The sequence below is a fragment of the Phyllopteryx taeniolatus genome, chromosome 3 (genome assembly GCF_024500385.1).
Source record: "Phyllopteryx taeniolatus isolate TA_2022b chromosome 3, UOR_Ptae_1.2, whole genome shotgun sequence".
Classification (NCBI taxonomy): Eukaryota; Metazoa; Chordata; class Actinopteri; order Syngnathiformes; family Syngnathidae; genus Phyllopteryx; species Phyllopteryx taeniolatus.
Genome location: NC_084504.1, coordinates 19834733 through 19852066, shown reverse-complemented (window position 1 = coordinate 19852066; position 17334 = coordinate 19834733). Strand labels below are relative to the sequence as shown.

At 41.6% G+C, this 17334-nt stretch overlaps 1 protein-coding gene across 1 annotated transcript in view; it reads left to right on the top strand.

Annotated features, from left to right (window-relative positions):
* The first annotated feature begins 380 nt into the window (after positions 1–380).
* rtn4r (reticulon 4 receptor) overlaps positions 381–17334 on the top strand; it is a 61248-nt gene continuing 44294 nt past the window's right edge. The window contains exon 1 of the mRNA XM_061767396.1: positions 381–910. Coding sequence (XP_061623380.1) covers positions 889–910 — 22 coding nt within the window. The 5' untranslated portion in view covers positions 381–888. The remainder of the gene's footprint in view (positions 911–17334) is intronic.

Here is a 17334-nt window from a genome sequence, read left to right as displayed (position 1 = left end):
ATTCATCAGAGCGCATGCAGCACTGTACAGCAAGACATGTCTGTGTGAATAAGCAATTAAATGCCAGATTCACTCTGAAAATCATCTTTACATTTAAAACAAAAATGTTCTTCCGTTAGGGATTATGGATCTATAAATAACTTTAGGGCTCATGTGAAACCATGCAGGCAGAGATCGCAGTTCAGAATGCAACTTTAGTTTTTTTCTTTGCAGTGAACATTGTTTGAAGATGATCGGACGGACATTTTAGTAGCGTGATCCGGACACATGCAACATTTATTTCGCAATTCTCTCGATCTTGCTCTCTCTCTCTCTCTCTTCCTCCACCCACCTCCTCCTCGCAGCCTCCACCACCACCACCACCACACACACACTGGCGCGCACCATCCATGCGCATCCACACACTTTCCCCCCTCTTTCTACTTGGGAACTCTATACAGGATTGAACAAAAGGATATGTGTTTTTAAAAAAAACATGGATTCAATCTTGTTTTTTTCGCCTTAACCGCTGATCCGACTTTTTTTCCCCTTCTCCATTTTTTCCTGTGTGCGAGTGGACCCTCAGCTCTTCCTCGGAGCTGTTTTCTCGCCCTCCATATTTCGACGTCGACTGGTGTCTCGATCCGAGCGCGCCGATCCCAAAGTGGATGTTTTTGATTGACTCTTTGCCTTCAAGTCGCCCCCATGACTGAGCTCGGGTGCAGGCGCGCACCGGGCTGCCCACTCGGGAAGACCCGCGGCTGAAGTTTGCAGGCTTCGCAGTCTGGCCATCCCCTCGCATTTTTATCTCCGGATTTGGCAATTATCTCCTCCTTGCGTGGATTTCTGTCTGCAAACTGCTTGGATTTACCCGTCTTTTATAACACCGATAACGCCCCGTCTCAAACCATGAAGACCATTATTGCTGATGGTAAGTAAGACAGTGGAGAGTGTCAAATTAGCACATAACGCACACATGATGGATTACTGCGCACTGATCCAACACAAGCCATTACAAATGTGCGATTCGTATCAATTTAGATCGATCATGCGTGTTTGATTAGAAATGTGCATTTCTGCAAATGAGGATTCCGGGATAAACTCTTAATGAATCCACGTTGTGAATACATATTTGCAATTTCGCACGCTCCCCCCCCCCTTTTTAGGAGTGCATTCAGCGTGTGTGATTGCGCAACTTAACCAGGGCACGCACCTGGACGCTTTCGCCCCCTCCCTCCTTCTTCCTTGTTGAAGTTTGCAGACGGTCCACTTGGCGGCTCAATAGCACCGCGCACTGCACGAGCTTCAACACTCCGTCTGATAATTGGTGATTTGTGAGCCACCGTCCCACTGTCGAGCGCATCCAGTAGCGTGACAGCCAACTGGGTCTTTCGCCAGGGCTGGACTTTGAGCAATTCTAATGAGCACAGGATTGCTCTTCCCCCAAACCAGTCCCACCGGAAATGGGCAACAATCTCATTTCTTGGCAGGCAGAGGCACGGGTCAATGAAGAGAGGTGCATGCTGGGAGTACGATGCACTTGCCGTGTGTGGTTGTTGCTGTTGTTGTTTCCCTCCCTGTGCACAGACACAATGTAAAATATAGTATCGGGATGCACTGCAAAATTATTAACAACCCATTTCCCCCCCATCAGCACCACACTTGTGGGAATACAGTTGTGCCTTGAGATACAAGTAACCCAACTTATTTTTTTTTTAAGATATGGGTGGATTTTTTTCTGACTTGCAAGCAAAAAATTGTGATACAAATACTGTATGGTGGTAGTGAACTCAACTCGGCTCACTTCAACAAGCAGCAGTTTGGCAGATCAATTCTTGTAAAACAGGCTTCAAGCATTTTTTGTTGTTGTTTTATTTAGTTTTTTTTTGCCCCTCCCAGTGAAGTTTACTGTCAAACTAAACATAAAACTTCCATGTTGTGTATTTATTTATGTGTTTTAAACCAAATCACATAACTTTACTAAAGTCTGCCTGGATTAATGCTAACACAAAATGCAAAACGCCATAGACGGGCTAACAAATAGCATCTGTGTTGCAATGTCAAGCCTTTAGGGAACAGATATATGAGCATAAATGGCAGAATAACATATGTAGACAGATAAAATAACAATATTGACAGGCATAGTCAATACTACAATACAGGCACAACTACTATTACTGCAGTTTGCTGAGGAGCTGTGACCGTCTCTTTCATCCCCCACTATTCGAGGTTGATAGGGACCGGCCTGTACTGCAAGTTGCGAAAATCTACGGATATTTGACAGTCATTGTAATCACAATGAAAACAAATTATTGAATAAAAGGGGATAAACCGCCATTAAGCATTTTTGGGGTTGTTTCCCCTAAAAAGAAAAAAAGAAGAATGAAAAAAGTCCCAAAAAAAGAAATAAAAAATGGAAAAAGAAAATAAAAAAAAAACCCTCCAAATCAGTGAATCCGCGGGTACCAAACCCCAGAACCCCAGAAGGAGCATACAATGTCCATTGGATAGAAGCAAAAAAAAATCTGTCAATATGGTTTTATAAAGTGCAATATTATAGAGTGGAATTTCTCTTTCTCCACTGCATATATATATATATATATATATATATATATATATAAATATATATAACAAAAACATGCATGCTAGGTTTATTGACGACTCTAAATTGCCCAAAGGTGTGAATGTGAGTGCAAATAGTTGTTTGTTTCTATGTGCCCTGCGATTGGCTGGCAACCAGTTCAGTGTGTACCCTGCCTCCTGCCTGATGATAGCTGGGATAGGCTCCAGCACTCCCGCGACCCTTGTGAGGATAAGCGGCTCAGAAAATGGATGCCTGGATACACACAGACACACACACACACACACACACACACACACACTGCCCCACCCAGTCTCACAGACACGCACACTGAGCCAGAGTTTATGCAACATGCTCACACTCCTCCTCACGCTGCTCATTACGTGGCTAAAACTGCAGGATTACGGGAAGAAAGCAGCAGATTATGGCAGGTCGATCTTTGCATTTCCCATCGAGATGAATCAAAGCGGCATACCTACTTACGCATTCTCTTTGATATGTCACACCACGTCATACATATGCATGTCCAGACCCCTTTGTTGGCACCGCCTCTCACAGAACCACCCTCGCCCCCCCCACCTTTTATCATCAGTTTGCAGGTGAGATGTACAGTAGCACAGAGGACAAGCAATACGGGCACAAGGACACTACGGCCCATGAGAATAAAATTGTCAGTACGAGAATGAAGTAGGCATTTGGTGAATAAGGGCATTTTTTTAAACAAGAAAACAACCTTAAAACTAAGTCAAAACAAAAACAAAAGCAATAAATGGGTAACTACTGTGCATACGTTAGTATCCGTGTGTTGGATGTGTGGTTCTGAGGGGCGTGACTAAGTGAGTGTCGAGCTGGAGTCGGGTTGGCCAGTTAGTTCAATGTGAGTTTCTAGGCCTGAGTTGTGGTCTACAGCAGCTCCTTGCAAGTGTTCTCATTTGTATGTCGGACTGTTTTTCCCGTTCAGTTAAAGGCTGAGAGTTCATTGCTGACGTGTTCTCCTTGCCCACATGCGAGGGCATGCTCCACGCCTCGTCAACACTTGTAAATTGAGGCACTTGTAAGTCAAGGTACCCTTGTGTATACATGTTAAAGTCTTACTACTTTGAGGAAAAAAAGAGAGCATTGCGAGCAAAAAAAAACCCCACTGAGAATAAAGTCAGAATTTTCATTATGAGAATAAAGTCTTACCATCAGAATTAATTCACAGACCTTCGTTACTTACGCTAAATAGTAATGGAATTTTGTCACATTAAAACCATCATTTGAATATGACTGTGTAAACGTTTATGTCTGAAATCCCCTCGTTTGTTGACTTTGTGCCATCATAAACTGGAGGTGTTTAGTGCATGGCATGTCTCTTTCCAAAGCTGGTGATTCCCACGTTTGTGTGAAAATTAGATGAATGACTGTTTTCTTGAAAAATACAACTTTATTGTTATAATATTGCAACATTTTTCTAATATTGTTAAAACTAATTTTCTGCTCAGCCTTTCATTTTCTCCTAATTTTCTCCTATGCTATGTCTCATGTTTCGTCACATTTGATATTTTAGGTTTTCTTTCCTTTCTTTTTCTTTTTTATATATATAAAAAAAGAGTTTCAGATCAATGCATAGCTGCTTTTGCTCACTGACAAAAAAAAACAAAAAACAAAAAAAAAGCCTAAATGAATGGCTAAAACCATTATGGTAGAACAGCACACTTTCATTTTCAGGAATTATAAACTGCGACAAAGTCAGGCTTATTGGTTTTCTTTAATGAGTTAACTGTTTTTTTTTTCTTTTCGTTTTGGCAGTGCCAAAAACCACTGCCCTATTTTTAGGAAATAGGCCACAGGATGCAACATCTGAGGTAGAGAGATAATTGTCTGATACTTATCAGGCAGCAAAGAAAACGAGGACACGTGCAGAAAAAAATAACAATGGCTGATTTGCATAGCAGCATTAGGCGGGATCAAACATCCATCCATCCATCCATCCATCCATTTTCTGAGCCGCTTATCCTCACAAGGGTCACGGGAATGCTGAAGCCTATCCCAGCTATCATCGGGCAGGAGGCAGGGTACAGCCTGAACTGATTGCCAGCCAATCACAGGGCACACATAAACAAACAACCATTTGCACTCACATTCACACCTCGGGGCAATTTAGAGACTTCAATTAACCTACCACGCATGTTTTTGGGATGTGGGAGGAAACCGGAGTGCCCGGAGAAAACCCACGCAGGCACGGGGAGAACATGCAAACTCCACACAGGCGGGGCCGGGGATTGAACCCCGGTCCTCAGAACTGTGAGGCAGGCGCTCTAACCAGTCGTCCACCGTGTCGCTTGGGATCATACATCTTGCCTTAAACTGACAATGAAAGGCGACATCTGCAATCCTGAGCAGCTCTATGAAATTGATCCATCTTTGTGTTTGGTTGGGCGTGCATATAAAGAGCAGAAAAGGAGCGTTGTTTATGTGTTTGTGTTGGTTTATTCTGATGCAGGTCTGAAGCGAGAGGATGGACTGCTTGAAGGTTATGGGATCTGGTCTTAAAGTTTATGTCTTTCATATATGCCAGTTAATGGCACAAAGTGACAGAACGTTCACTATTTTCTATTTTACTTTCATAACAATCTCATTACTAAGGAATGTTTATTTTAGGTTCTAGTTAGGTTCTAATTTTGTTTCTTAATCCACTTTTTAGGCTTGGAACAAGAACAGAGAAGGCATCTGCAGTATATAGCAGGAGATCTATAGAACTTATATATTGGAGCAAAATGACTGTAATATGTCTGTGGCATGGAGAGTCGTTAATCAATGCCACTGACTTATTGATCACACCGCCAACTGATAATAATAATTTCAAGCTTTTTGGCCTGCATTCTAATTTGGTCCATGTCCAAGTTGCCCAAGCCTGATTTACTCCCTCCACTTCACTTTAACTGTTAATTGTGGCCTAAGAACAAGACCTTTTCAGGTTTTATTACAACTTGCATGCTTTAGCAGTGGATTGGGGTCAGGGACAGTAGCTGATTTGTCTTCCATTAGGGAACTATGGGATGGGTTTCATAGATGTTCGTCTGGCACTGCAGTCTTTTTTGTGAGTATTCATGGAACACGGGTCACAGTTTTATTTGAGTCATAGTCAAAATTCAAGTATATAACAGTACATGTGTTCTCGACATGGACAAAAATCAGTACCACTTACGTCAATTGTGATGACGTTTTTACTCCCTTCTCCATGTCATTCAAGACCATTTGTATTGGAACCTGATTGTTTGGTTAAATTATGTTTTACTGATGTACAGATTAAAGGAAGGGAAGAAAATGACAGTTCACTTGGTTCCACAATGATTGAGCCTTTGTCATCTACCTATTGGTAAATTGGGTAAATACAGAATGTCTAATTTGCTCCAAACCGTGATGACATGCAGCTTTGGTTCCACACGTCAGGCCTGATTTACAAAAGGCTTGCGTGAGCAAAAACAGGTGCAAACTTGAAACAGATGTGGAAGCTGTTCTACTAAAATGCACAACCAGGATTGTGTTTGCCAAATATGTAAAATTGCTGTGAACTTCTTTTTGTGCATTCTGGGAAGAGTATATGCAAATAGATAAATTCGAGTATGATTTTTAAAATCTGAGACTGATTGCGCTGGCTGATTTTAGTCTGAAAGACAGAAAACCAGCATGCAAAGGGGTGCCAGCATAGTGAAAGCAAAAGGAGAGGGATGGGGAGAACTTTTCCGCTCCTGGAAACATTTTTGAAATGCCAGAAAACAAAATAATGCGACATATTGTCCATTCAGAAACGGAAGTTTGGAGTTTGTGAATGATAGAAATCTGACGTGGAGCCTGTCACAAGAAGGAGTTATATCACCTGTGACAAAATTCCTTTCAACAGTTTTCGTGCTGGACTGTCCAAAGTTTGAAATGGAATGTTATGCAGGATGGCCACATATCTGTACATCCAATTGCCACACACTCGGGGCAAGTTCAATCAAACAAAGCATGGCTTTTATGTGATTACTGGCTTCCACAAAAATGTGTTTGTTTGCTTCTTCCACTTACACTTCCCATTCCATCACTTCAAACTTAAATTTGCTTTTGCGGTGTTCTCCCAAATGTTCTGTGGTGACCAAAACCCTCTTTTAAATACAAGTTACCCATTTATTGCTTTTGCTTTTGTTTTGTGTGCAAAACCATTACCAAGGAGATGACAAGATGAGCTGCGGTCCTCCTCATCTACAATTCCCTAATAAAGTGGCCTTATGGATACAAATGGCTCTGTCATCCTAGGAGAACTCAAGGGGAAAAAAACAATGTTTTGCTGATATAGTTTGCTGGGAACAACTATTCAACTATTAATTATTGGTTCTCATATCGACTGTTTAGTGTCACAGTCCTTTTTAGACCTGTTGCCAACAGCCCATGCAATCTGTAAAAGTGAGCGAACATGAAGTTTAGCATCTCCTATTTGAGAGCTTAGTAAAAGATCGCAACTGAAGCAAATCAAAATGCAACACGCCTACCAATAGCCCACGCTGTCTGTTAGATGAGAGCAAACATAGCACCCGCTATTTGGCATCTTTGAAAATCAGAGTGAATCAGGGTGTTCTCAGCATCTTTATTTTGTAACAAGGTGATTAACATTTAAGAGGAAGTTTAGATTCTGCAAATCCTTTTGAATATCTCTAAAATAAAATTCGACAATATTCTATATTAGACTGTGAAATTAACTAGAAATATCTCTTCAGAAGCTTTTTTTCCTCCAACCTTACAGCATCTTTCCTCAGTATTCTTTGTTCTTTTGCAAAACCATTTTTAAGTATTTTAATTTAACAAGCCAAAATGTAACCTGTGACTGGACCTACAAATTCCAGATTTTTCTTCCCACAACTCCTATTGTCTGTAGGCCTGTGGTGGAGGTGGACCTGACTGCTCACATGAGTTGGCAACATTCTTGTCAGGTTTGTGCTTTTGCAGTGTTGGAAGCAAGGAATTGGAGGACCCAATTGCAGGGAAGCAAGAACATCAAAATAATATTTTATTCCAAAAACAAAGGCAAACAAGGGTCATGGAGGTAGAAAATGCTAAATTAACAAAGTCCAAAAAGCAAGGCTCCAAGTAACAACGAAACATAAACATAGATACAAACATAAAACTACTTGGGAAACATAGCTTACAGCAACGGACAACAAACAATAGAGGACAATGCAGCAACGCAGACTGAACGAAAGCAGGGAAATAAATACAAACAAATGGACGAGACAACGAGGAACACCTGGACATGACACGAGAGGCTGCAGGGAGCTGATTGGTTGACACAATGTAGAGGGTTGACGAGAACAGGTGAACACAATAACTAAATGAGCAGACAAGACATGAACGACATGGGACACAGAAAACATGCAACAAAACTATCCATCCATCCATTTTCTGAGCCGCTTCTCCTCACTAGGGTCGCGGGCGTGCTGGAGCCTATCCCAGCTGTCATCGGGCAGGAGGCGGGGTACACCCTGAACTGGTTGCCAGCCAATCGCAGGGCACATACAAACAAACAACCATTCGCACTCACATTCACACCTACGGGCAATTTAGAGTTTTCAATTAACCTACCATGCATGTTTTTGGGATGTGGGAGGAAACCGGAGTGTCCGGAGAAAACCCACGCAGGCACGGGGAGAACATGCAAACTCCACACAGGTGGGGCCGGGGATTGAACCCCACTCCTCAGAACTGTGAGGCACACGCTCTAACCAGTCGTCCACCGTGCCACCACAACAAAACTAAATAGTCTCAATTAAAACACAGACCACGACTATTCTGGAAGAGGCAATGTTTCTGTCTGGAGGACGAATTGGGTGTTAAGTCAACCACTGTCAGGCTCCATCTCACATTGTTAACTAAATGAAAAATTATTTCTGTATCCACCTCGCATTGTTGTGTCCTTTTCCTCTGTAAAAGACCTAAAGGACATGAAAAAGGTAGAAAATGTAGGGGAAAAAAACCCATGTTATTAAAACATGATGATATATGATGATACGGGATATGCTTTCACGTGAATCTGTTGATTTACTTTTAAATAATACATTTTAGACATTCATTACATGTGTCTTAATGAAATAAAAAAATCTAGGATGAAGATGTCAGTGTATTGTGCAACAGAGGCTTGGTGCTATTAACGTCACAGTCACATTGGACTGCGGCAGGTGGAGGTGGAACTGAGATGTTCACTGCATTGTGATGAGCGTAGTCCAGCAGGGAATTCTGTTAATTGGCTGCACCCTTCATGTAGTGCTGGTGCGCTACACACGTGTACACGGCCAGCGAGGGCGTCATAGTCATTTTTATTCTGAGCCACATCAGCATTACGGTCGCCCTCAGTGGGCTAATTGTGAATGGAAAACTGTGTAAACGTATCTTCATTCTACCTCTGCTTAGATTGTAATTGATTTTATTAACAAACTGATACAAACTGTACTGTCACTAGTATTTAAAGAATACAAATTAGCAGATATTCACAACTACACAACAACTGTTTTTTAACTTGAATCTGTGCAATTGCTCCCTCAATATCAGCTGGGATAATTTCCAGCTCACCCGTGACCCGAATGAGGACATATGAGCGGTATAGAAAATGAATGGATGGATGAATAACCTAAATTCCCGCAATTTAGTACAATGAACCAGGAAAAAATACAGCACAGGAAAAAAGGTGCTAAAGTGCAAATGTATTTTCGCCATTGGCCTACCTGGTGAGATTGTTTAATTACAACTGTGGCATTTATGAAAACTAAATGGCTGAAATACAATCGCATAATAAATGACTGTAATGAAATTGCATTGCTTCAAGTTTGCTTTTCTGGGAGGCTAATCAAATTTTGTTTTGATTGTTTGTTTGATTACCGTATTTTCACGACCATAAGGCGCACTTAAAAGTCTTACATTTTCTCCAAAATGGACGGGGCGCCGTAAAATGTGGCGTGGTTTATGTGTGCACCGAGTTCCAAAATCTGTAAATATTGTTGTGTGACTTTGATGAGCGCTCCGCTTGACTGACTGGGAGCATTTCCTGCCGACACGCTGCTTATATAGAGGAAAGGCGGACGTGGATGAGGACAGCATGCGGACGTTAAAGGGGGAAGGGTGCGTGTGAAAGAGGACGCTAAAGGCACGCCCCAGCAGGTATATAGCGCCGGTATGTGCAAACAACATCGGTTTGGCTAAGGACCCCCGAAAATGGCACCTACGAAGAGACACGCTTACGAAGCACAGTTTAAACTGCAAGCTACGAGGAGGAAATAACCCTAACCCAGAGAATTCAACATCAACGAATCCATGGTTCGCAAGAGGAGGAAGCAGGAAAACGCTGGCATCATTGCTGAACAGCCCTCCAGCAACGAGACTGACTCCGACAACGATGAGAGGGAACCCGGCATGTTGGATGGAGAACTTGCCTAGATGTTCATTTCGGATACAGAAGATGAGGACTTTGATGGATTTATGGATGAGGATTGATAAAAAAAATAACGTGAGTACATTGTTAAATACTTCAATAAAGTACAACCGAACTCACTGTTTACATTGTTAAATGCTTCAATAAAGTACAACCAAACTCGGTTTTGCTCCCGCTGCCTTTTTAAAAACATACGCTAGCATGTTTTAGCGTGCATGCATGGTACCGTATGTTTTAAGCTAGCGTATGTTTTACCATGCCTGCGCCCAATAATACGGTGTGCCTTATGTATGTGTTAAATACAAGAAATAGAACCCGTAACTGAGACTGCGCCTTTTAATACGGTGCCCCTTATGGTTGCGAAAATATGGTAGGTTTGAAAGTGTAAATGTATATATTCAATTTAGTTCAAACAATAATTCCAAAGACAGCTGTTCGCTCCTTCATCATGATCATATGTTAGTTGTACGCTTTCTTCACCTTTGCTTTAACTTTTTTTTTTTTGACATTTCGGAATGATCCCCAAGTACACGCAAGCCACATAAAATGCTGTGCCACACCTGGTTTGTCCTGCGGGCCTTAATTATAATAAGGCCACTTCAAACTACAAAAGAGAGAAATGGGCAAACTAGACCACAATGAACACATTTTACATGTATATGTTAGCCATTATAAAGTAAAAGCTTTTATTCGAAAGGTCCTGGAGGGTCGGCAGCACAGTCTATGTCTACCTCAAAGTCAGAGAATCCAGTTTCGACTCACCTTTAGCATCTCTGCGTGGAGTTTGAATGTTCTCCTCCTGCTTGCGTTTATCTTCTTTGGGTACTTTGCTGGTTAAATCACACGACACATCACAATACAAAAATGTCACTAAGAATGAATACTGAAATAATGACCTCATCTCGTTTTACTCACAGATTTGTGATGGTTGGCTTAAGCCGTCAAGTGACTCTCAAAGCAGACACGACAACTCTTGAGCAATTAAGCAGATTTTAATCAACATGACATGAAAAGCAAATGCAAATATAAAAACAGAAAACGACAATGACAAAAGGATTTCACAAACAAAAACTAATACTACATACTATAAATGTCACACAATTCAGGTCTGCATGAATCTCAGTTGGTGGTAAAAGGTAGACCCTAATGCAGGGAAGCAGGTGTAATTTCAAACAAAATGATTTATTTTCCAAAACAGACAAACAAGGTTTATTTTAAAAAAAATACTCTGAATACCAAATTAACAAAGTTGCCCAAAAAAAGTAAAAAAAAAACAAAAACAAAAAACAGTAAAGTTCAAAGTACCAACGAGACGCAAGGGGGGGGGGGGGGGGGGGGACATTCACTACGACAGGAAACATGACATAACTTGGGGAACGTAACTTGGGACAACAACAATGAACAGACACAGACTGAAAGACACCAGCAAAGTGATGAGACAACAAGGCACACCTGGACAAGACGTGTGTGAGTGGCTGGAGGGAGCTGATTGGTAAACACAACAGAGCTGACGAGAACAGGTGGAAATGAAAACCAAATGAGCAAAACAAGACATGAACATGCGACACAAGAAAACAAGACATAACATGAAGCAAAACTAAATATAATCAAAAGGAGGCAGACGGGACCACAGTGGAAGGAGGATGCTCTATAAAACAAAACAAAAAAAAAACAGAATAACGGAACAAAAACTGAAAATACAGAATACAAAACCAAAAACTCAACCTAACCTACGCAAGGCAGGAATTCGAAAGACGGATGAACACAGCAGTACTTACTCAGAATACCATAAAAAGTAAGCAAGAGACAAATTAATACAAACAGTCGCAACAATTGTCAAAAGCAATCTGATGTAATAATCCTGCGCCTTCCTTCCACCAAAACTTAGTTTAATTTAATTTCAAACTGGCAGGTGGGGCAAGGAGGCGTCGCCAACCAATGCTTCCAAAAGTCAGTGTGGAGACAAAGCAAAAACATGAACAGGAGGTTGTCTAACTTAGTGTGAAATCTGGGCCTCTTTAATTGAACATACTGTAAACTGATATACTCGCTGATCTCACGGTACGCCAGTGTTCCACGGCAACCTGGTTAGGAATCACTGCTCTGGTACCTGCAGGCATGTTGGTCTTAAACGTACTTGGAATTGTTTTGTTGCAGGGAAAGTCAAGCTAATCCTTTCTCAGTTGATGGAATGTTTGTAGGAACAAGATGCAGCCTTTCTTATGACTCTTGACTTGAAGATGGCGCCCTCTGTGATTTAATATGATGCAACTACACCATGGTGGAAAGGATGCTGTCTCACGGCGAATTTCTTAGCGTCTATTTACCAAAATCCACTGTGACACTGTATCATAATCCTTTTAAAGGTGCTTACGCATGACTGAGCGGGTCAAGCCTCACAGTGTGCCTGAGCGCAGCCTTCAAACTACAAGCATACAATATGCAGCCAATATACAGAGGCGAGGTACGTATTACTGTCTGAGCCAGCGCGTAGCACCAAAGCACCCTCGCTGCAGTGAGAAAAGGCTTTCTCTCGCATTGCCACCATGCTATATGGCGACGGTTATAGCGTTCACAAACAAATCGCTGATTTATTATCTCATTCTATCATGTCGACTCATTTTGTGCTCGCCTTGACTTTGTAGCCACTTTACTGCCAGTGTATTCCATGAAAGCTGTGCGCTTGTTGGAGTCCAGTTGCAAATGTGCACCTTACTGCCTGCACGCTGATGACACTGATTACGTCGCCATGAAGGAGGCTGACTGATGGCCTAGTAAATTGTTAATCAGACAGACGCAGAAGCAGCTCTTAAATTAGATGCATGAACGGAACCCTTGTCAACATGGGCCCCAGCAGACTTTCGCAAGTGGCAGTGCCACATCGATAGAGAAATGAATGGATTAATGGATAGAATCCAGATCAACCTTTCTATCAAATCAGTCACATATTTGCATGGCCACTCGTTGCTAGGCAGAATTCAAAGCATCACGACGATTTGCTCCTTGGTACCTCCACAACTCCCAATAAAACCCTGTCTGTCATGCTCACTCTGCTGCTTTCATGCAAATTTGGGGGAAAAGGGTTTCACACAGCAGAGAAAGGTCAATAGAAAGATAGATAATGGACAAATGTATAAATTGTTGCACAGAAAGATGGATAGACAGATAGATGATAGCTGGATGGGTACATGATGGATAGATGAATAGACAATAGAAAGACAGACAGACAGATCACTGTAACACATGCGTTAGATGTATTTTTTTCTTGTACTTGCCTTCATTCAAGGCCACGTTCTTAGGGGCCTTTTTTTGCCTTGCTTGTAGAAGCACTGTGCTTTTCACGTGAAAGGCGAACACTGCATACCTGATTCCAGAGGCTGCATATTTTATAGTGAGCTTTTAAAAGGTGCTCTATAGTATGAAGGGGCTGGGAACCACTTTGAGAGGAAGTAAGAATACCACGGTGAGCTGTAGCTTGGCTAGAATCTGAAAGATTTTAAAAGAAAATTTATCATTTTTGCTCCAGTCGAAGTTGTTAAATGTACCCAATAATAAATGTTTTAATGTCTTTGGTATGAAAGGAGCTCTTACTTAAATTTGCCAGACTGAGTGACCTTCTGCTTGTATTTGTTAGATAAATTGGTGGCGGCAAATAAAAATGATTCTCCATCAATATGTTGTGAATCAACATCTCTGGCAATTTGTAAAATTCAGAGGCTAAGGCTGCACAATTGGCTTGTGTGGGTTGGATGCACAATTTTTTTATGAGCAGCTATCGCTACGTCAAGCCATAAAAGGCTTTAGTGGGTAAAGAATCTTAAAACATTTTGTGACTGAGGTTTAATCGACCGGGTGTTATTGAGCACAATTGGGATTCAGTTCCATATACACCAAGGCGACAGTAGCTGTACGTCCATTTTCTTTTCTTCCACTGCAGTCTGTGGTATTTCATCACTCCTGTCGGGTGTGAAATGAGAAACTGACTTGTCTTGAAGCAGGAGATCATCATTCTTTGCTGAGCCGACTTATATTTTCCAGACCATTTTTTTGCTTTACTCTGCAATGGCTGGAACTGGGACTGTAGCAAAGTAAAATACCTCCAAATAAAATAATTAAAAGTGAAAGTCAAAGCTGTGGATAAAAAAAAGTGCAGTCAGTGTTTTATAGTTATATCCCTGGAGAGATGGATATCTTAAAAACAAGCAGGAAGTCATTTACAGGAACTAGGTTGTCACTTCCTGGCTCAGCAGAAATTGATCTGTTGATCTTTAAACAGGAGTTCAGCAAATTTCTGGCGGCGCATGTACCTGTCCTTCATACACAAATCAATATATTCATTGGCAGGTTGTTGAAATGCATAATGCTTCAACTGCCGTAGTGTGGCGGCGACAGGACATGGTGGAATCTGCCACATTCAGGATCTTTGACGTGAATCTAGTTTCGCTCTGAGTAATCTCTGTGGGTTATTATTATTAAAATCCAAATCTGACTTGTGAACTCTGCTTTTCTTACGTACCTGCGGATTGTCTGACCAATACATAAATCATGATTTTTCACAGTTGTCTCTCTCTGCTTCCTCCTCTTACCTCGGAGATCCCTGTCTCTTTTTAAATCTGTCCTTCCCTCCGTGGCGTAAAGCCATCGCTCATCTCCTCCTCAACACTCGCAGGTGTAAAATGCTGATTCCCTTTTGTAGATACCAGGCCGTGGTAAATTAGATGTGACCGCACCTTGCCTACCATGACATCCATTTAATAATATCTGTAAAATGGAAGCAGATTTAGTACAGATCGGGAGGCTGGCAGAAAAGGGATGGTTATGGACCTTTCAACTCTGAGTTGCAAGACTTCGTAGCAACGGAGAATACCTTGGAAGAGAGCTCATGAACCAACCAACAAAATCTTGGATTTTGGTTAGTTAATTTTGACATAATTTGGTCTATATATGTATTATAGATTCTTCTAATAGAACCACTGGCCAACCTAAGGATACAGAACTGAATTGCCGCTACCCAAACTTTTCAAAATTTGTTTCCATCTATCCAAAATATTTTGTTTTTGAGCCAGAAATAGTGATGGCATATTTATTCGTTTTGTTTCTCTCCCAAAATAGTTGTTTTTGTCGAGTTGGTTATTGTAAATTTGAATTGTTGCGATCATTTAACAGTCGGGCACAGACTCAACAATTTTGTCTGCATTTTTGAAGTGATGATCAAATTGCATTCACTTCATTTACAAATGAAAGTTTCCCAGACTTAGTGTCATTTTAATTAGCCTGCCCATTTACAACAAGATACAGTGGGTACAGAAAGTATTCAGACCCCCTTAAATTTTTCACTCTTTGTTATATTGCAGCAATTTGCTAAAATCATTTAAGTAAATTTTTTTCCCTCATTAATGTACACATGGCAACCCATATTGACAGAAAAAAAACTGAATTGAAGAATTTTTTGCAGATTTATTAAAAAAGAAAAACTGAAATATCACACAGCCATAAGTATTAAGACCCTTTGCTGCAACACTAATTTAATATATTTATTTATATTTAACTCTGGTGCTGTCCATTTCTTCTGATCATCATTGAGCTCGTTCGACACCTTCATTGGAGTCCAGCTGTGTTTGATTATACTGATTGGACTTGATTAGGAAAGCCACACCCCTGTCTATATAAGACCTTACAGCTCACAGTGCATGTCAGAGCAAATGAGAATCATGAGGTCAAAGGAACTGCCTGCAGAGCTCAGAGTCAGAATTGTGGAAAGGCACAAATCTGGCCAAGGTTACAAAAAAATGTCTGCTGTACTTAAGATTCCTAAGAGCACAGTGGCCTCCATAATCTTTAAATGGAAGACATTTGGCACGACTAGAACCCTTCCTAGAATTGGCTGTCTGGCTAAACTGAGCAATCGGGGGAGAAGAGCCTTAGTGAGAGAAGTAAAGAAGAACCCAAAGATCACTGTGGCTGAGCTCCAGAGATGCAGTCGGGAGATACGAGAAAGTTCTAGAAAGTCAACCATCACTGCAGCCCTCCACCAGTCGGGGCTTTATGGCAGAGTGGCCCGACGGAAGCCTCTCCTCAGTGCAAGACACATGAAAGCCCGTATGGAGTTTGCTAAAAAACACCTGAAGGACTCCAAGATGGTGAGAAATAAGATTCCCTGACTGTTTTTGAATGGCCAGGCCAAAGCCCTGACTTAAACCCAATTGAGCATCTCTGGATAGACCTGCAAATGGCTGTCCACCAACGTTAACATCCAACCTGACAGAACTGGAGAGGATCTGCAAGGAGAAATAGCAGAGGATCCCCAAATCCAGGTGTGAAAAACTTGCATCATTCTCAAAAAGACTCATGGCTGTTTTAGCTCAAAAGCAGTGCTTCTACTAAATACTGAGCAAAGGGTCTGAATACTAATGGCTTATATTTCAGTTTTTCTTTTTTAATAAATCTGCAAAAATTTCAACAATTCATTTTTTTTCTGTAATATGGGATTCTGTGTGTACATGAATGAGGAAAAAAATGAACTTAAAAGATTGTAGCAAATGGCTGCAACATAACAAAGAGTGAACATTTTAAGGGGGTCTGAATACTTTCTGTACCCACTGTATCTAATTCATGAATGTTCCGCTCAATCTGCAAAGCCAAGAATAAAGCACAGAATATGAAAGCATGATCATAAAATTATTTTTGTGAGTTCTCTCCATTGCTCACCTGTGCCCCGTAACAGGAGTCGGTAGAAAATGGATAGATGAACACGCTAGGATATCTCTCAGGTATACCACTGCAGCCCCAATTGTAGCAGTCTATCCAGAGAACTCTTCCCCATCTATGGGGAGGTCGGCGACCCCTGCAGAACAGTGCCATCCATCCATCCATCCATCCATTTTCTGAGCCGCTTCTCCTCACTAGGGTCGCGGGCGTGCTGGAGCCTATCCCAGCTGTCATCGGGCAGGAGGCGGGGTACACCCTGAACTGGTTGCCAGCCAATTGCAGGGCACATAGAAACAAACAATCATTCACACTCACAGTCATGCCTATGGGCAATTTAGAGTCTCCAATTAATGCATGTTTTTGGGATGTGGGAGGAAACCGGAGTGCCCGGAGAAAACCCACGCAGGCACGGGGAGAACATGCAAACTCCACACAGGCGGGGACGGGGATTGAACCCCGCACCTCAGAACTGTGAGGCTGACGCTCTAACCAGTCGGCCACCGTGCCGCCGCCAGTGCCATCCATATTAGTCAAATTCATTGCAGGAGAAATCCATTCTGCAGCCAAGATCCCTTCTCAAACATATCCGTCATTGGATTTCAAAAATGGAAATGTAGCCATGTAA